A 19,932-nucleotide genomic window follows, 5' to 3' on the forward strand; every position below is an offset into this window, starting at 1 on the left:
CCCTCGCCCCGCCCCGCGGCTCCCGCCCGCCAGGCCCCGCCCCCTGGCCTCCGGCCCCGCCCCCAGCCGCTCACCCCGCCCCATCCGCTTTGGCCCTCGCCGCCGCCCGTAGCGGCGTGACGCGCCGGCGGCCCCGCGCCCTCTCATTGGCCGGTTCAATAGTCGCGGGCTACTTGAACGCCGAGAGCGGCGCCGCGGCGCGAGACTCGGCGGCCGCCGGCACCACTCGCGCCCATCCCCCGTCCGGCGGCGCCCACCCGCCCCCCGGCGCCGCCGCCACCACCCGCAGCCGCGACCATGCTGGCGGAGCAAGAGAACCAGGAGAACGTTCCCCCGGGCGGCAAAGCGCCGCCGCCCGCCGCCGCCGGCACCCGCGTGGCGCTGGGGCTGCTGCGGAGCGCCCAGCAGCGGCCCGGGGTCCCGCCGCAGGTGAGGAGGGGAGGGGGTGGCGGGCCCGGGGCGGCGAGGGAGGAGGTGGGGGGGGGGGCGCCATCTTGGGACGGCGGGAGCTGTCAGCGGCCGCTGTCAGCGGCGGGGCCGGGCCGGGCTCCCGGCGGCGCTGACGGGCCGCTCTCCCCACAGGCGGCGCGGAGCGGCGGTGAGGGCCATGGCGCGGCGGCGGCGGCGGGGCGGCCGGTCGGCGGGCATCAGGCCTTCACCATCCATGTGGACGAGCCGGACGAGGAGCAGCGGCGGCGGCAGCGGGGCAGCCCGGCGCCCCAGAAGGAGGAGGCGGCGCTGGGGCTGCGTGCGGCCGTCTGCACCCTCGGGGAGCGGCGGCCCTTGGCGCCCCTCGGCAACGCCATGGAGCTGAGCTTCGGTACGTGACACCCCCGCGGTGCCCCGGCAGCCCCCGAGCATCCCCTGCCCGGGGCGGGGCTGGGCTGGTGTCCCGCCAGCCGCGCTGCAGGCCCGCGGGGAGGGCGGTGCTGCCCCGGCTCTCGGTGCGCTCCGTGGGCCCCATCCCGCCTGCGGCTCCCTCTGCAGCAGCCCCGGGCAGCGCCCGAGCCTGCAGGGCCCTTCGCCCAGGGAGCGCGGAAGGGAGCAGGGCCGTGCCGAGGTGTTACCTGGGGAATGATTTCCTGAGCAAACCGGAGGAGTGTAGATCCTGAAGCTGTTTGGGACATAGACTGGTTTGGTTTGACTCAGAAGAGAACTTTTCAGTTGCTGAAAGTGATTTTGTTCCTTTGAGCCTGCCATTACGATACAACAGCTTTTCAATCCAGCCGAGCTACCAATTACTTGAGCCTCTACACTTCTATCCCCTGCTCTTTGTAGGTAGTTTTATATTTTTAACCTTAATTGTCAGTACCTCACGAGACAAACCAGATTAGACAAGAGCAGCCCTCAAAGCCTCACCCTTTGCCTAATGCCATAGAGTTAGAAGGGGACTTTACTGAGGCAGATCCTGAGACTTCATAGACTTTCCTCCCAGGGGATATCTTGTACTGGTGCAAGTGTTTTGAGCTCTTCCCAGTATGTAAGAAATGGGAGCTGTCAGATCCATCTTCTGTAACGCGTGCATGAGTATCTGAGGGCTGATTTCATCATGGTCCACTTCTGCAGTCCACAAAAACCTCTGTTACTCCAGCCCTCTTGTGAGCTGCAATGGCTAAGCTTTCAGGATTCACATCTATGTAACAAGGTTGCACTGAGCACTACATAATTGCCAAAGAGTTTTCCATCCCTTTATTCTTAAGGGGGAAGAACAGAAAGGGGAACGGGAAGTTTCTCTGTTGCAGTAACATTTTGGCTTCCCTAGAGTCTCCTCAACTCCCAGTCTCGTTGAGTGATAGTCAGCCCTCTCTGCCTGCCTAGAAGGCAAGAGACCCAGCAGTCCTGGCAAGCCACCACCGACACACGACAGAATAGGGCAGTTCCCTGTGCTGTGAGGGAGTGGTCTGACAGTGCCCATTTTAACATGGCTATTATCTTCTGCTTAGATTCTCCAAGTATTATGGATATTTCAATAACCTCAGAACCAGAAGAGAAAAAAACAAATGTTAATAACGTGCCAGATTATGTCAGCGATATCCATACGTACCTGAGAGAAATGGAGGTGAGCTGCTGTCTCTTTTCTTCTTTGCATACAGCTTATGGGGGAGAAATTTGGGGTTGAGAAATGCATCTAAACATTAGTTACTACTACAGTGACTAAAGTAAAGCTTGCTAGAAGTAAGATGCTGTGTCCACTGCTGTGAACACGAGACTGGCTTCTTGTGATAAAGTTGACTGTGCCATGCACTGAACACAAGCTGGAAAGCAAGACCATGGGACTAGAACTTACTGATTCTAGACTTATCATTGTTTACTTCTGATCTGTTTAAACTGTGGTAAATGGAGTTTAAATAGCTGCTTCCCTACCGGCACTTAGTCCAAACTCAATCTTATCTGTCATCTAAACCTACAGGTGAAATGCAAGCCTAAAATGGGTTACATGAAGAAGCAACCTGATATCACAAACAACATGCGGGCTATTCTTGTGGACTGGCTGGTGGAAGTTGGAGAAGAATACAAATTACAGAATGAAACTCTGCACTTAGCTGTAAATTACATTGATAGGTTTCTTTCTTCAATGTCTGTTTTGAGAGGAAAACTTCAGCTTGTGGGCACTGCAGCTATGCTGCTTGCATCGTAAGTGAAATGGCTTAATTTAAAATTCCGCCTGCTGGTCTCATAGAGATGGAAATCTTGTGACTGTCACATTTCTGTTGCCTATAGTCAGATTGACTCAGGAGGGCTTCACGCTAGAAGAAAAATCAGGAGTCATCCACCTAAAAGCTTGGCAGTTTGTACGAAACTGCAAGCAAGGTTCTAGGCTGTCTTTGTAGATTGACCTAATGCGAGGATTCATTATTTCTAGCTGTAGTAGCAAAGGGTATTTGAGGGAATATGCACAAGGCATATGAAAAGAAAGTTTTGGTTGCACCAATTATTAGTTTAGTGGGTTCTTCTGGAATTTCAGTAACTCCGACTCCCAAATTGCTTAGTGCTAAAATATCAGGCTATTGTAGCTCCGTAATTTCAAATTCTGCTCATTCAAGAGTTGCTGAACTAAGTGCAGCAAACTTGTGCTGTAACAGTGCCCAGCTACTTCACAAGTCAGAATTTAAATTAGCATGCTGGCTTTCATTATATGTTGCTGGTTATCCAGTTTTTCAGTACTCAATTATTTGCTCATAACTATTTCTCCTGGCAGGAAGTTTGAAGAAATCTACCCTCCTGAAGTAGCAGAGTTTGTCTACATCACAGATGACACCTATACCAAGAAGCAGGTTCTAAGGATGGAGCACTTAATTTTGAAGGTTTTGTCGTTTGACTTGGCAGCTCCAACAATCAACCAGTTCCTCACTCAGTATTTCCTACATCAGCAGACAAATGCTAAAGTGGAGAGCCTGTCAATGGTAAGGAACAATTACTGGCTCGGCCTGCGTAACTAGGGAGTTATGTTACTATTAATGCACTTTACAAGCTCTGTTTCCTAGTCCCAGTAGAAAAGAAATGCTAAAGGATTCCTCAGGCCAGGTTTCTCTGCCTCTTCCCGTTTTTAAATGTGCAGTCTCTTCGGGAGAGTTCTGGAGAGTGCCTACATTACGCCATGTGCTCCTCCAGCAGCGGTGCCACACCACTGGAAACTAACACTCCTGTTTCCACTCAGTGTTTGAGATACTCTGTTCCTGTTACAGGCTGGCACTTGGCCTGGCTCAAGCACGCACGCTTACTCAAAGCAGGCAGATTGATGAACTTGAATTTGGGGTTTGTTTCGCTGCTAGATGTTTCCCACTTTGTTATCTAAAACTGCCACACCTACCCACACACTGTAGCTAAAAATGACTTTTGTTTTGGTTTGCCTCTCAATAAGCAGTGAGCTCTAAATCCAGAGGCTAATTTCTAAAGCAGAGCACAGATAACATTTCAGCTGAAGTTATATTAAATCCTAACTGCACGGCACGTACCAGAGCTCCTAAATGGAAGCCTTTGTCTCATTGTACAAAGGTCAGACCCGACTACTCTCTTCCCTCTAGATCTTCTGTACCTCTAAATATAAAGAGTGGTGTTGAAAAAGCATGTGTTGGGAACACTGTTTGATAGTAGCTAACAGTAGATGCTAAAAGAGAAACTAAGAGGGAACTAGTAAAAGCTGTTCCTCCAACTGATGGCAAGATTGGAAGCTTAAATTACAGTTCTAGTGCAACTATTAAATGCTCTTCTACGTCCTTTTGGAAGCAGATGACTCCCTTTCTCTCCTTTCCCTTGCAGTACCTTGGGGAGCTGAGTCTAATTGATGCTGATCCTTACCTGAAATACTTGCCATCAGTTATCGCTGCTGCAGCATTTCATCTAGCAGGCTATACGATCACTGGACAAACTTGGGTATGTAGCACTAAAACTTGAGCCTTCAGGCATCTTTATGCATGTTTAGTGTATTCGTACGCAGTTCTGAATGCCGGGGCCTGGGCTGCAGGAATTGCAGCCCCTCCGCACCTCTAGGCTGTTAATTAGGGATTGCTCCCTATGGTATTTGAAAAATAGGTGGGGGGACACATTTTCTTGAAAGGAAGGGGCATCTCCTGATGCACTTTGTTCTGGTGATCCGCCTCAAAGATGTAAGCAGCTTCCTTGTGATGAGGAAGTAGGTGGTAAGAAAGCGTAAGCACTGGAGACAACAATACTTGTTTAGAATATGATAGTTTTCAGGATTACTGTAAATCTACGTGAACTGCTAAAATCTGAGCCATGAGTATTAAATTACTTTGTGCTTGAGAAAATGAGACTCTGCCAACCTACTAGAACAACACAGTTTCAACAGGAAGCTACAAACTCCACCAGTGGTCATCAGCGTAAGCGAACAGAAACATTCAAATGTCCCTCTTCCTTTTTCCCTCAGCCTGAATCCCTGTGCAAAGCAACAGGCTACACCCTTGAAGACATCAAGCCTTGCCTCATGGACCTACACAAGACCTACCTCAAAGCGGCACAGCACACACAACAGTCCATAAGGGAAAAGTACAAGAGTACCAAGTGAGTATCTGTAGAGATGTAGGATAAGCTGGTGTGTCACGCCTGAGTTGTCCTAGCGCATCACTGCTTCATGGGGTGGGAGGTACCTTGAGTCTTCAGTCACACTCAACTAACCAAATCTACTGTGTAAGTGAAATGGTGACAAGACTCCCCCGGTTTTCGGGCAATGTTTTCTTGAGCAACACTTCACGTTCCTTGCCAGGCGTGCTATTGCTACCTGAATGGTCAGGGAGAAACTGGAGGAATTTGCTTGACATTCCTACGGTTGGTAGCCAGGAGATGGTACTTAATGCTCCTAAAAATCTGTGTTGGCATGGCAGCTGGCAAGCCCCAGTGTTTCCTGCTGGCTGTGCCTTGTGAGAAATGTGCTTCGCTGCAGTATGTACGCTATTCTTTACGGCAGAGAGCACTTGAGCAAGGTGACATCCTGCATCTTTTTTCCCCTCTCTAGGTACCATGGAGTATCGCTTATTGACCCACCAGAGACACTAAACTTATTGTAATAATCAAGAGACTGATCATTTAAAAGTATGTATATTACAAGAAAATGATGTACAGTTTTAAACATGGTTCAAAATTCTAGACGTGATCACTCAGAATATTAATACAGGTTTTGATGAGCTTAACTATGAAGTTAGTTTTATGTGGTTTTAATGTAAATCTTTTGTACATGCAATCTTGTTAAAATATTTAGCTGGGGTTTTATAAAAATGTTCTCTTCAAGCATGGAATTAACCAGGCAGACCAAGTGAAGTCTGAGACTGCTTGTCTAATTATAGACTAAACATTAATGTTAGCAGTGCATTATTACAGTAGGGCTTTTTCTCCTTCCAAGTAAGAATGACTTGGACTCCACAGCAGTATTTGTAGCAATTTTATACTGTCTAGTTTAAACTGAGACTTAGTATAGATCCAAAATGTGGCTTAAGGGCTACAATACTGGAAGAAACTATACAGCTATGAGGAGAACACCTTGCTGGAACTGACTCCTGTGAGGCTCTTCAGGATGTGGCAGTTACTGGAAGCCTTGATTGTGATGTAATGTATTGCCAGATGTCCCTCAGCTTAAAGGTTGAATGCTCTGCTGCAGGGACTGCACGGCTAAAACTAGCACACCAGTTCATACTTCTCTCTGCCAGTACATAGAAAAGGGTCTTGCTATAGATATTTTCTAGTCAAAGTGTAAAACTGATACTAATGTAAACCCATGGAGTTCCCCCTGATGTGTTAGCTGTCCCGAAAGCTCATCACGGTCTACTAAAAAACCTAGTCATCTCTCTGCTTACCTAGTCCTTCTGTAGGGGCACTGGAGGGATTAAACTGCAGAAGGGTGAACTACAGCTCTGTGCCCTCAAGAGGAGGGAATGTCTTCTGATGTGGATGGGCTATGTGCAGAATGGTACGAATTCTGTACGTCCCTCTCACTTGGAAAGGATTGGTCTTATTTTTCTTCCGTTCTAGAACTGTTACACAAGCAAACTAGTGCGTACTCGGCATTAGGTCGAGTGGACGTTTTACCTTCAACCTGTGTAAATGGAGTGATGCTGCCCTGTACTTGCTGTTCTTTGCATGTTAAAGCAGTGAGCACCTGGAAATAGGTTTAATTAAGCCATTTCCAGGTTGGCTAATAAACAATTTTTACATCTGATTTTAGTGGTCTTGCCAATACCTTAAAATCACCAAGGGCTAGTACTAGCATCTTGAACGGGCATTCATTTCCAAAGCTTTTTGGCAAGGGCTGCCCTGTGAAACCTGTGCAGCTTCAACTTGAAGTTGATTCAATGCTGTGCAACCGGTTACCTGGACACCTAGCAGGTAGCAGTACAAATTCTTCACAGATGCTGAACAGCTGTTATGGTGTGGGCTATTTAAAATACATTTTAAAAAATCATCAGCCCTCTGTCAAGCTGACAAGCAGGTGTTATAGTGAGACAACTCACGTGGCTCGACTAACTAAAAACTTGCTGTTCTGCCCCCACCACTGCTCTGCAGGCCGAGCCCTCCACGAACCAACTCCGTTACAAAAATGATGAAGACAAAAGCACGTAGCACAAGCTGTCCGATCTGAGCTTTCTAGGATGCACTCTGACTTTTATACGTGTTCTAATGAAGAACCATATTTCATTGGTGTGTTCTCCAATAGCCTTTATTTAGCTTAATTTCAGTAGTTGCCACTGAAAAGCTAAAACTAGTTGGGAAAAAACCTGCACGGTGTATCATGTCTGCGTAGTATTGGAAATGCTCTGACCTTGCAGCAGAGGGAGTTTGTGTATACAGGAACATGTTTGCCACAGTTGCGACATGGGTTTGTGACCTTAGAAGGGCAACTCAGAATCGTGATGGGTGATTATTCTTTGAAGACAACAGAGCACAGTGCTCTTCCTGAGAAACTGGGTTCTGCCTCCCCCTTCTTTTTTGTGGTGTATGCTGGAAACTTCCCAAGACCACTGGTTTACAGTACTAACTTACTGCTTCATGAAATGCCTCCTTGCTCTGTTTTCAGTGGAAGTTGTTCTGTTACTGTTCCCATAGCAGAGAAAAATTCTCCATTGCTCCCTGAGCTTTACTTTCAACGCACTGATATGACTTCCCCTTCCTGGCACGGGCTGCCATCTCTGCCCAGTATGACTATGTTCCTCCTTCCCCACTGACAGCTCTTGCTACTCGTCTTCTCATTTTCTGAAGATAATATGGGACGATTCCAGCTCGTGCTACTCAGCTTTGAACAAAATATCCCAGGTTGTACTGTACTACTGTTTTGCCTATCCACTTTAACTTCTCCTAGTCCTTTCAAAATAAAGCCTCTAAGGAATGTCGGGTATGAGATGTTACGTGTGAAGAGAGAAACAGCAATGCAAAGAATACTGTTCTTTTTCCCTGAAGAAGTTTAAGGTCTCGTGGTACCGCGGAAGTAACAAGAAACTGAATCTTCACCCATTCTTGTACTCCTGGCAGTGACTTTGGGGTGGAAGAACTGACATTAAGACACTCCACTGGTTTAGCTCCTGGAGGAATGGGGCTTTGTGTTTGTCCCTTTCTGAAAGAGCACAACTTGATTAAAGCTTTGCTTGGCTGGGAGCAATTTTTTTTTTTACATTAAATTTTAAATCTGATTTGGGGAATGCAATATCTGCAACAGTAACTTCTCTCCTGTTTGTATTTCCTGAAATACTAAGGTCACATGTAAAATAGTCCTACTTCACTCTTGTAAATATGTGCATGGTTCCAAGTTGACTTGATTTTCAAACGAAGTGGCTAGATCAGATATTCTGGAAACCTCCTTGTCTCTTTACTTTGCCCAATTCTGAAGTCAGAGCATAATTCCTTGAATATAGTTCAAGAAGCATTCCTGTTGCATGTAATATTTAATTAAACTTTTTAAGAAACTCCATTGCAGAAGTATGAGTTGCTTCTCTGTTAAAGTTTTGCAGAAGTTCTATGCTATTTTGTTAAGTACATGCATTTCTGTTGATTTTTATACAAAGCAGTTGCAGTGAAAGGTTTAGATGTGGAGTGACATGGGCAAGGTCTTAGTCACAGCACGCCCTTTCTCCCTGTGAAGAACATTCCAAGGTATGAAACACTTCCCAGGGGTGGTAATAGCTACCTTAATTAAAAGAAGCTTTTCCTGGCATTAAACTTGACCTGGAGTTCCTTTCATCACCTGAACTCCAACTATACACAGCTCACTTCAGTAATGGCAGAGGCCATTTTGTTAAGAAAACTATGGTTCTTACCTCTGCAATTCAAGTTGTAGAACTCAAGTCAGTTCAAGTTGAACTAGTGAGTTTTCTGCTACAGCTGGATGCCAACCATGGAATTTCACTTTGTCCTCATTTCATTGGGATTTGGTTTCAGTTTGTGGCCAGCCATGGTGATCAAGGCCCTTAGCAGTTAAACCCAGGGCAGCTGACCCAGGCTGGCCCACAGCTGTATTCTGTATCATTGACATCAGGGTCACTATAAAAGAGAGGGTTTGCTGGGGAGAGGTTCCTGCTCTCCTTCCTTCTCCTTCTTTTCCAACGGTTGTGATTCCTGGAACAACTTGCTGGTGCTCTGTAGATAAGTACAGTTTTGTCTCTTGTGTGTTGTCAGTTATATTGATTTCTTTATTTCATTAAATCTGTTTAACTTCAACCTACGAGTCTCCCTCCTTTTCCCAATTCCCTTCCTCATTTGGGTGAGAGAAAAACTGTTTACTGTTTAGCCCTGGGTGCAGGCTAAATGAGGACACACTTACCTGCAGAATTTTTTTATTTAAAGCTGGGTACAACAGTTTTATAAAATATACATAAAAGCAGGACCAGATGGGGGGTGGGAGAAAATAAAATTATCTACAAAAATAAGTTCTGTAATGATAGATCAAATTATGTATTATACAGCATTTCTGAAGGAGGGATGATGGCTTTAATAAGCAGCTCTCTTCTTTTTTCTCCTTTTGTTAAATGCTTTCTTACTGGTATTTTCTTGTTTTGAGTTGGTCTGTGTTCTGCGAGCAAACAACACTTGTATCAAAGAATGGTACTCAATAGTTTTATTTCAAAAGAACACAGGCTGATCATCCAAAAGAGGCCAACCATCCACCCCGCTCACTACAAAGTTCAAACTTTGTTTCTAGAAAGTGTACTACACCCAACAGTGAGGGTTTCCATGGCTAGTGCAGGGATACAGCAATAAATCTCACTTTGCAGAAATGAAGCTTAAGGTCAGCTGTAGTGTAGCGTGTAGAATCTCTGCAGCATCTCTAAGGAGCAGCTGATTCAACTCTACTTTTATGCTATCCACTCCCTTTGGAATGACGATTAGTCAAATATCTATCACTGTTTCAGAGAGCTGCAGCTCAGCCAGGATGACTGGCCTCCTTGGACTAGATGATCTTTTGAGGTCCCTTCCAATCCCTAACATTCTGTGACAGGAGCAAACTAGCCTAGATTTAAACTTCCTCACTCTCAGCTATCTATGTAGTGCCCTTGATCAATTGAGACCTTTCTTGGCCTTGTCAAGAACATCTTCCCTACAAACTCCTTTCCCCCCCTAATTTCACATGATGGTTACCTTGTTTTCTTTGGTAGTTCCTGTGGTTCCAGAATGACAACTTCTTCCTCTTCACTGTCAGACAGTACAATAGGTTCATCTACACAAACAAACCAACCAACCACAAATGGGTGATCAGTGTTATACAAACAGCTTCTGTCACTAATAACCACAGCATTTTTTAAGAACCATTCAGAGTGGCTAGCGCTTAATTTGGAGCCCTCCACATCCTACAGAAATCCCTGTTTTCTTCTGAAGAAAACAGAAGCGACCAGGTGAAGTGAAAATAGCAAACAGGTGTAACTCTCCAGTGGAAAGTGGCTATGATACTTCTCTTTTCTTTCACATTTAAATTCTAGACTGTTAATAAAGTGATATAATAAGCATATCTGATATCAAAATAAATACTTACCCTTCTTAGTTTCGCTCATTGTACTTGTCTCCTCAGTTTCCACTGTCTGACATTCAAAAGCAGTAGCCTCGCTTTCACCTTCCTCTTCTGCTGCTTCTTCCCTCTCGGATTCTTCAAGGTCTCCCCAGGAGTTCTCTATTCCTTCCCCAATTTGGGCTGTCCCAGGAGTGTGCAATATTGGTTTGGCAAAACTGAAGTAGTTAAGAAAAATCTTGGTGTTTGCTGGTAAACTCTGTATTCTGAGAGCACACTAGTTGTTTTTTAAGCTGTATCTTTTCTCCCCAGGGGAGAACATCCTCAAAGGGGAGTTAAGAGTACTCCTCCAGTTACTGTTACAATCAGTCACTTCAGACCTCAGTTTTGCACTTTATGCTAGGAATTAAGTTACCTAAAAGCAATTAGAACCAAAATCAATACGATGTCAATGTTTCCTCTGGAGGCTGTAAGGCTCCCTAAGCTGTGAGGCATCTCGGACATGTGTTTAGCTTCTAGTAGTGCTAATGCAGGGCATGGGAAGCCTGGTTTTCCCCTGCATAATACAACAGAAAAGATACACTTCTGAAGGAGGGTCAGCTTTAGCGATGATTTCTTCTGCTTGTTCTTCCACGTTGTTAGTATCAACAGCGGCACTTCCCATTTTGAAGGCAGTGATCTTTTGATTCGGTATAGATTCCGCAAAGCCGAACTTCCCACCTTCTTTCCTAGTCATTCAGTGACAGATATTATTTCAGGATGTTTCACACTTAAAAATGCTTTCTTTTTTGAAGTTCAAGTATACAAACACTTGATATTTAAAACAAACACAAGTGAAAACAATCTACTGTTCAAACTACAGGTTGACATTATTTTTTAGTATGTTTCTTCAAAATACCCATTTCCCTTCCTTCCCAAAACACTCACCTAACTTTCTGGTCGTTCTCCAAGGCTTTTTGAATTAGTTCTGTCATTTCTGCAACCTTAACAGCTGTTATTTTACTGCATCTCAGAACCTGTTTGTTATAAATACAACAATAGTTTACAATCATGAAAGCGAGATGTTATTAATTAAAACTGTAGAACATCATAGGAGTCAAAAACACTTAAAATAAAATATGGCATCTTAGTATGAGGGACTGGATACCCTACGAGTTGGTGCAAAAGGCTCATACAACAGCCTCTAGAATTAGTTTACAGACTCCCTCAGCCAAATCACAGGGGAAAAGAAGATGTGTACCATCTGACCAAACAATATGCCTTTTCTATGTCTCTTCTTCAGCATGATACACAGTACTATGCTCTTCTGCTAGGACTTCCAGTTCCTGAAGGGGCCTACAGGAAAGCAGGAGAGGGGCTTTTTACAAGGGCAAGTAGTGACAGGACGAGGAGGAATGGTTTTAAACTGAAAGAGGAAAGATGTAGAATAGATATTAGGAAGAAATTCTTTACTGTGAGGGTGATGAGATGCTGGAACAGGTTGCCCAGAGAAGCTGTGGATGCTCCCTCCCTGGCAGTGTTTAAGGCCAGGTTGGATGGGGCATTGAGCAACCTGGTCTAGTGGAAAGGTGTCCCTGCGTGTGGCAGGGGGGTTGGAACTAGATGATCTTTAAGGTCCCTTCCAAGCCAAACCATTCTATGACTAAAAATATGTAATCTTTTCCAATTAAATCAGACAGGTAATTGATTTCTTAGCTTCCAAATATCAAAGATATTTCCGTACCAAGATTACAGCACAGCAACTAGTTTATATACAAGAGAAAGACTGGTCAAGCCAGAGATTTACCTGATCCTTTACCAGCATAATCCCTCCACTGGACTGGATGGTACAAATTTCACGATGTTTATTCATGGCAATTACAAGGACGCCATCCATTACGCATTCCTCGCGTTCACTTGGATCCACCAATAAATAGGTCCTAGAATCAAGTTTTTCAACATAAGGCAAGAGTAAAAGTTTGAGGTGAGTTACTACCCTTAAAACAATTAAACAAAAGAATTTGTTTACATGTTAGTAATTATGGGTATGCACCCCCCAGAAAGTTTTCTACATAATCTGTGGAAAGCTGGTTAGTTACACTGTGCAGAACACAAATATCTCCCCACGGCATCTCACTTAAGACAAAATGTTTTAGGAAATCAGCCTGGCAATATAAATATTTTTAGGACTCTTCTATGTTTAAAATCAATTCTGCAGAATTGACAATAAGCTGTTTCTGTCAAAAGACTTAAAAATCATACCCTTGCTGGAAGAAGGCAAAACTGACACAAATAGGCATGTGGTGGATACTCAAGGGGACAGGATCACGTTCCTCAGGAGTGTACTTTGAAAAGAATTGGCCCAGAAAACAGTTATTTTCAAAACACATTTAATTTTAAAATCACATACTGTACAAAGATATTTAAAGAACAAAGAAAAAAAGACTAACGTCTTTAGTCATCTAACTATAAAAAAATTCTTTTTACTCTTCTTGTGCAATTCTTACTGCTTACTACCTACATAGGTAAATACAGCACATTCATCAGCCTTAGGCTTGATTTGGTCAAAAACTGTAAAATACTTATCTTTTACAATTAATGTTCCCATAAACTGAGGTTGATAAAATTCTGTATTCACCAGTATTCCTTACTGTCCTTTCACATTTTGAATAGCAACGCATTTATCCTAAAACTCATCAGTATGCTGCAGTTTATCTGCTTACACAAACATTTAATTCTCCCTTTTAGACAGACAGAAACAGCTACCTGCCATGCCACGACATTTACTATGATCTGGTACAACTTACCACAGTCACTTCCTCTCCTTGCACAGACACATCTGGTCTGCGAAAATGGCACAGAGCTACAATTCCTGCTATGCTGGCAGCGTCAATAATGTTACCGTCGTGATTTAACACATGCAGGTCCAGACGAATTTGCCAAACCTGAGAAAAACCACACGTAACTGCTTGGTAATTTGTGACATGATTCTATCCAAGTCGTTTTTCAAAAAAGTTTCATTTTTTCAATTGTAAAAAGAACCAGCATATATTCTTCAGGTCTTTGCTTAAGATGAAAGACGTCAGTATATTCCAAGATACCCAGTGTGCTAGATTTAATTATGACAAAATACGTAACACTTAAGTACAATTTAAAGTTTATTCTGCAAAGAAATACTTGAGTGTGCAGGGTCCCAACTACTTCAGAAAGCCTATGTAGATATGCAAGTTAAAAATACCTGTGAAGTCAGATGTGTGGATCTTTACATTAACCTAAAATCAGAATTTCAAGTTTCCAAAACAAGACAGAGACCACCTTAAAAACAGACTATATGTGTCTTTTAGTTTAAAACCACTTGAAATTAGTAGGTTTTCATACCTTTTCACCAGCAACAACGCAGAGAGATTCAGTATCTACACATTTGGAATTTCTCAGGCATCGTTCTATTAGTCTGTTCAGTTTCACCAGTAAGTCAGATTGCCTGTTAAAACAAAATTAACCCCAACTGAATATGATTAACGCTATATACTTACATGTACCAAAACAAGGGCTCTTGTGTCATCCTTGTTTACTCTTTTTAAGAAAGCCACATACCTGCCAGGCTCAAAACCAGGTGCAGCCATCGGTGAGAGCTCAACATTAAAGAAAAGTATACCTTCTGTCGGCCGATTTGGCTTGGGGGGAACAAGTTCACACGAGACCTGCCCAAGAACCCTGCAAAGGTAAATAAACCATTAAGTCATAGAATTTAGCAGGAAAAACCACCTACCACTGGAAACAAAATACATACTTTGAAAAAACATGCATCTAGGCTTTTAGTTTGATTTCTCACTCCTGATAGTCTCTTATTCAGTGCCTGTCATACATATTTGAACTCTGATCAAGAACTGAGAGAACCAAATGTAGGAATTAGAACATTCTCCTGTCTTTTATGATTAAAACCAGACTCAAACACAGCAGAATCTATAACTAAAAGTTTATGTAAGTGCATATATTCCACTTTTCCACATACAAAAGAGGGCCGTTTAACTTGTGGAAGAATGCAAAATGTAAAGTGAGATCGGTGAACAATGACATGAAAAATTATAGTAATTTTGTATTGTAATCTACAACCAACATGGAAACCCCATCCTTTCCCTTTCCTTCCTACTTCTTCCCTATGGTCCTATCATAGAATGGTTTGGGTTGGAAGGGACCTTAAAGATCATCTAGTTCCAACCCCCCTGCCACATGCAGGGACACCTTCCACTAGACCAGGTTGCTCAAAGCCTCGTCCAGTCTGGCCTTAAACACTGCCAGGGAGGGGCATCCACAGCTTCCGTGGGCAACCTGTGCCAGCGTCTCACCACCCTCACAGTAAACAATTTCTTCCTAATATCTAATCTAAATCTCCCAGCCTTTCAGTTTAAAACCATTCCTCCTCGTCCTGTCACTACTTGCCCTTGTAAAAAGCCCCTCTCCAGCTTTCCTGTAGCCCCTTCAGGTACTGGAAGGCTGCTAGAAGGTCTCCCTGGAGCCTTCTCTTCTCCAGGCTGAACAGCCCCAACCCTCTCAGCCTCCCTTCATAGGAGAGGTGCTCCAGCCCTCTGATCATCTTCGTGGCCCTCCTCTGGAGTCTTTCCAACAGCTCCATGTCCTTATGTTGGGGCCCCCAGAGCTGAACGCAGTACTGCAGGTGGGGTCTCACGAGTGCGGAGTAAAGGGGCAGAATTACTATCCTTGAAATGCCCCGACTTTTACGCTTCAGTCCCTAAAATCTTTCCTGTGATCTGAGCGGGCTTTCAGACGCCTAAAGCATCCAACGCTAGCGCTCCGTTCGCTTCCGCAGGTCGGGAACCGTAACGCTCTAAAGCGAGAGCCACAGCGGCGCCCCCAAGGCTTCTCCTCAGGCCGCGAAGCGCTGCAGGGCCTACCCTCAGCCCAGAGGCCGCGGCGCCGGCCGACCCGCCGCTCCTCTCGCACTCACCTGGTCTTCCCCAGCTCCACGATGCAGCAGCCGTAGTCGGTGCCGAAGGAGATGCGGACATTGCGGTAGTCATAGCACTGCCGCCCGTCCAGGCGCTGCGAGCACAGACACACACACGCACACCAGGTTAGTGCGCCACCCCCGCCCGGGAAGGGGCGGGGGGGCGTTCTGGCCTACCGCTGGGCAGCGGCAGGGGAGAGCCGCGCTAGCCCCCCGCCCTGGGGCAGGGAAGGGGATGGGGAGGGGGACGGGGAAGGGTATGGGGAAGGGGAGGCCGGCGCCGCACCTTCCTCTCCTCGATGGCGCGTAGGAGGAAGCGCCTCTCGCAGTTAGAGACCGGCGTCGCCTTCATGGCGGGCACTGAGGCGATGCCGCGCGTCCCGCTCGCGTCATCACCACGCGGCGGCCGCGGGGCGGTAGGTGCCACTGCGCAGGCGCCGAGCGCCCGCAGCCGGCCCCGCCCCTCAGGCGGCTCCCTCAAGGCGGGCACTGCTCCTGCGTGCCCGGCCGTGAGGGCGCTCCCTGAGGGCGGGCGCTGCCGCCGCCGCGTGCCCGGCCGTGAGGCGCGGGTGTGCCCCGGGGGAGCCCGCCGCCATCGGCCCTTACAGCCCGCTAAATGATGGGCACAGCGGCCTGCTTCACCGCAGGGGCAGCTTTAGCCGCGGCTCGGAGACCCGCTGCCCGGAGCGGGGCCTGGGACGGGGCTGTTGCAGTCGCCGTCTCATCGCGGCTCTGCGGGTGCCGTCAGCGGCCGAAGGGACCGAGGCCGTGTGGGCTTGTAACAAAGTGTCGCTCGTCGGGGAAACCATCCGGAATTAAAAAAAGGTGTCCCAGACGTTTCGAGTGGTTAACGCTGTGGTAGTGCCCAGTCTTCAAGATGTGTATGCTCCTGCAGCCCCCAGAGAGCAGCCAAGCTGGTAACACGAGCAAGGCAGTTAGTGCTGTGGGCAAAAAAAGCAAGAAAAGCTTCAGATTTGCCAGAGGAACGTCCTCTCCTGTTGCTATCACGTTTGTCAGAGGAACGTCCTTTCCTGTTGTTACCAAATTTGTCAGAAGAACATCCTTTCCTACTGTTCTGAAGTGTGCCCGTAAGTAAAAACTCAAGGCCTTTCCAAGTGGCTTCTATGCTTACTTTATGAGTTGAAACGAGAAAATATATTACTGTATCTTCCCCCCCGATATTAAACCCCTGACACTCTTGACTTTTCTCACACAAATTTGTTGAAATATCTCAGTTATACTGTTATTTTAAACGTTGATAACACATTGAAGTTCTAGTGCAAACTGAAAAGTGAGTCACATTTCAGCAATTTCAAGTTTATGTAAGTGTTGACAAGTGCTGTCTGATTTTTCCATGCTGGTTTATATTTTCAGATTAGGATAAATATCATTTCAGTGTAAAAGAATATTGATGAGAGGACAAAAAGACCCTCTTTCTGCAGAGACAAAAATAATTAATTTTCTGAAATGGCACTATGTGTGAAGCAATAGTAAGGAACAAAATAATGTAACACAGCTTTTCCTCTAGCCACAAATGGGATAACATTTGGCATTCTCTCACTGCAGCTATATGCTTGATTGGGTGTTTTCCTTGGAGTTTAACTGGTAGAAATTCTGTCTGGTTTTGCTTTTTTTATTGTTTAAATTCAGTGATAATATTCATTAGGGAAGACTTGGGTTTAGACTCTAGCTGCTTAGCAATCACTGAGAAAAAATGCTGCCATTGGGAGCAAGTTTGCTGCGTATTAGTAGCCCTAAGTCCTGTTGTGCTTTGGTTGGTGCATCTTTTTACAGGAAAAGTAAAGGTTAGGTACTAACGACTTGCAATCCCTTAAGATTTGATAAGAAGGAAATTATTTTCTAAGCGTTTACTTTAATTGCAGAGCTAACTCCTGAGTTATGTGCAGTTGGGTAAACTGTTAAACACTGTTTCTAAATCACAGAAAACAAGTATGTTTTGAGTTCCATTTCTTATTAGCAAACAGATATAACATGTAAAATAAAGCTTGGGAACGACTTGTGGAAATAGTTTGGCAAATAGGTAAGTTGAATGACAAAAAAGCAGACTTCTGAAGAAGTGGGATGTGACCATAAGCTTTGCATTTTGAATGTCTAGTTTAAACTTTTTGCCCAGTATGTTACTGTAAATCCTTTCACACTGGTACATTTCGTTTGTTGTACTGAAGTCTTCATGTTGCTTTCACAGAAACTCACTACAAATTTCGGACACTTGAGTTGCACTGAAGAAGTATTTTGTTTGCATATTCAAGTAAACCCAAGCTAAAGCCATAAATTACTACTTTGAATCCCTTTTCTTACATCTTTTGTGTGTTGTCATGTTGCAGTTGTCTGTGTACTTATTAGGAGCCCATTTTCACCCATGTTGTAAGTTGTAGTATTTGCGTATAACAGGATTGTGAAATATTTCTGTCATTTTATAATATAAAAAGAGATCTGAAATCTTTCTGCATCTCAATGATCGGAATTTGCTCGGTAAACACGGTCCTGCTATGTTGCCTTTTCAGCAGATACTGGGATGGTTAAAGTCTCTTGTGAGTAACTTAAGCTGTTAGTTCAATGCTGCAAGGTTGTTGTGCTTTATTTAAATGAGAGATCTCATTCCTCAGAAGCTGAGTCCTGTGTGTCAAAGGTACTGATGTTAGCAGTTGGAGCAGTATTAAGTATTTTATCTGGCACGCAGAGCTCAAGTGGCTGAATAGAAATGAATTAGGTTATTTCCTTGCTGCTGTTTGTTTCTAAATTCAGATTAAAGGGCCATTCAATAAACCCACAAAGTCCATGAGGTTGCATAGGTTTCACTAGACACCTGATCTGGCAGGCAGCCGGATTATTAGTGGTGATGATATGCAACATGCAGAGATCCCTGTTTGAATTGCAGAATTTTGATTCGCTTTGGAAAGCTGACAGCTTACAAGCAGGAGAAAATGTCTTTGTGGAACATTTAATGGGAAAGGTGGTGGGACGTAGCTCTTTACTATGCCGTTTTGTCAGCTTACAGTAAGACGTAATGCACACTGAAAACATTACCATCTTTTGTTTTGCATTGAAAACCCAAACATTTATTGGAGAGCAGGTAAAGACCATTCAGGCATGGTAAGGCACTGTCCTTATCTTGCTAATGATAAATTAATCCGTTTCACTTGGTTCTCATTCATTAGCATGGTTTTGTTATGTTTTCAGTTGCAGGCTTTGCAAGAGAATGGTAATACTTAAAATCACTTTGATACTCTTAAAAAAATGTTTATATTGCCTACCCCTTGAGAAGGAGATCTGGAAATAGAAGTATTACTCAACAAATCATTACACAGGTTAAAATGTACTAATCTTGCAAGCTATATAGAGAGTGGAATTTTTACAGTAAGTGGTTGCTCAATAGAGCAGTCACAATCAAAACTAGTGTTGTGAAACATGGCAGTCATTTTCATTTCAAAATTAAACAATTTTTAATGAAACTCTTCAGTTACTGTCAACAACCTTGGAAGGGTTTTTATTGTTTGTAGGAGCCTTCTAAACTGTGTTACTCTCCCATCAATTACAAAAATGTCATCTTGGGCATATGCTGAGATTTGTGCTTGGGGCTAGAGTGGGAAAAGTTTCTGTCACAGCTCTCCCGGTGAACCCTCACGTGCCTTGATCTGTCAGGCTGTGGCAATGTGCCCTCTGGCATCACTCCTCTTGACAGAAGTGAGCGACCGAGTATTTGGGCTGGTGAGGAGTTGCAGTCTTGTTGCTTAGCAAATCACAGCAATAGCTTGTTTGCAAAAGAAGTTTTAGAACAACTTGAGGAAACAATATTTTCAAAGGAGACACATTTTTTACACTGAACCAGAACATTCAACAGTCATTTGCATTAGCTTTTCTTGCACTAATACATGTTCTATCAGAAACATTTGCAGAAGTGCTAATTATACCTTTATTGCTGGGGAGGCAGGTATGGTGGATTTTTGCTTCTGATGCTGTTCCTGTTCAAGATTAGTACCCAGAGAAGCTGATAGTGAACTTCAGGAGGAGCTGGATGTGATTCCAAGGGAATGAAGTTGGAGTGGGGCAGGGGGCTGGAAATCAGCTACCTCCTTTGATTCATGCTGTCTTCTTTGCACAAAGTCTACTTCGCAGATTTTGTGTGTGCACGTGTGCTAGAAAGGGTAAAGAATTTCATGCACAAATTAAGGAGGCATAAAATCACAGCACTTGAAATCTGAAGCAGGCTACGTGGAAAATAAGGTCAATATAATAAGTTAATGAAATAGAAGTTGAGCAATTACTACATTTCTGTACGGTGAGAGACAGAGTTACAATTATAATCAAGTAATAGAAATATTCTGGGTGTTTGAAACCAGAAAGAAAAGGAATGAGTGTTTTACACTGCAGAGTGAATAAATGAGTGAATAAATCACAGGAACTTAGGCTAAAGCAGGAACTGTCAGGAAGAAGAGCCTAAAGATCTATTGTGCGCACATAGAAGTGTTTCTTTGTTTGAGATTAATGCTCTGTGGGCTGAAATGCTTGAATTGGATTATCTTAC

General features: G+C 44.5%; 2 protein-coding genes across 3 annotated transcripts; one reads left to right on the forward strand and one right to left on the reverse strand.

Annotated features, from left to right (window-relative positions):
• Nucleotides 1-297: 297 nt before the first annotated feature.
• On the forward strand, nt 298-5,525 carry CCNA2 (cyclin A2). The gene is made up of 8 exons (XM_068403929.1): nt 298-429; nt 583-820; nt 1,944-2,059; nt 2,411-2,634; nt 3,200-3,404; nt 4,261-4,374; nt 4,889-5,022; nt 5,474-5,525. Exons 1-8 carry the CDS (start codon nt 298-300, stop codon nt 5,523-5,525), a joined length of 1,215 nt encoding a protein of 404 aa, XP_068260030.1.
• Nucleotides 5,526-8,258: 2,733 nt separating this feature from the next.
• Nucleotides 8,259-15,762, reverse strand: EXOSC9 (exosome component 9). 2 transcript variants are annotated; one of them, XM_068403583.1, is made up of 12 exons: nt 15,673-15,762; nt 15,387-15,481; nt 14,015-14,134; nt 13,799-13,901; nt 13,228-13,365; nt 12,683-12,765; nt 12,228-12,360; nt 11,369-11,457; nt 11,023-11,169; nt 10,469-10,659; nt 10,078-10,156; nt 8,259-9,078 (listed from the first exon to the last, which is right to left on the reverse strand). In XM_068403583.1, the coding sequence occupies exons 1-12, from the start codon at nt 15,736-15,738 to the stop codon at nt 8,910-8,912; spliced, it is 1,413 nt and encodes a 470-aa protein (XP_068259684.1). In that variant the 5' UTR covers nt 15,739-15,762; the 3' UTR covers nt 8,259-8,909. The 2 variants fall into 2 exon arrangements, with proteins under 2 accessions (XP_068259684.1, XP_068259685.1); XM_068403584.1 differs by lacking the exon at nt 8,259-9,078 and adding an exon at nt 9,271-9,511.
• Nucleotides 15,763-19,932: the final 4,170 nt, after the last annotated feature.

The sequence above is a fragment of the Nyctibius grandis genome, chromosome 6 (assembly GCF_013368605.1).
Source record: "Nyctibius grandis isolate bNycGra1 chromosome 6, bNycGra1.pri, whole genome shotgun sequence".
Classification (NCBI taxonomy): Eukaryota; Metazoa; Chordata; class Aves; order Nyctibiiformes; family Nyctibiidae; genus Nyctibius; species Nyctibius grandis.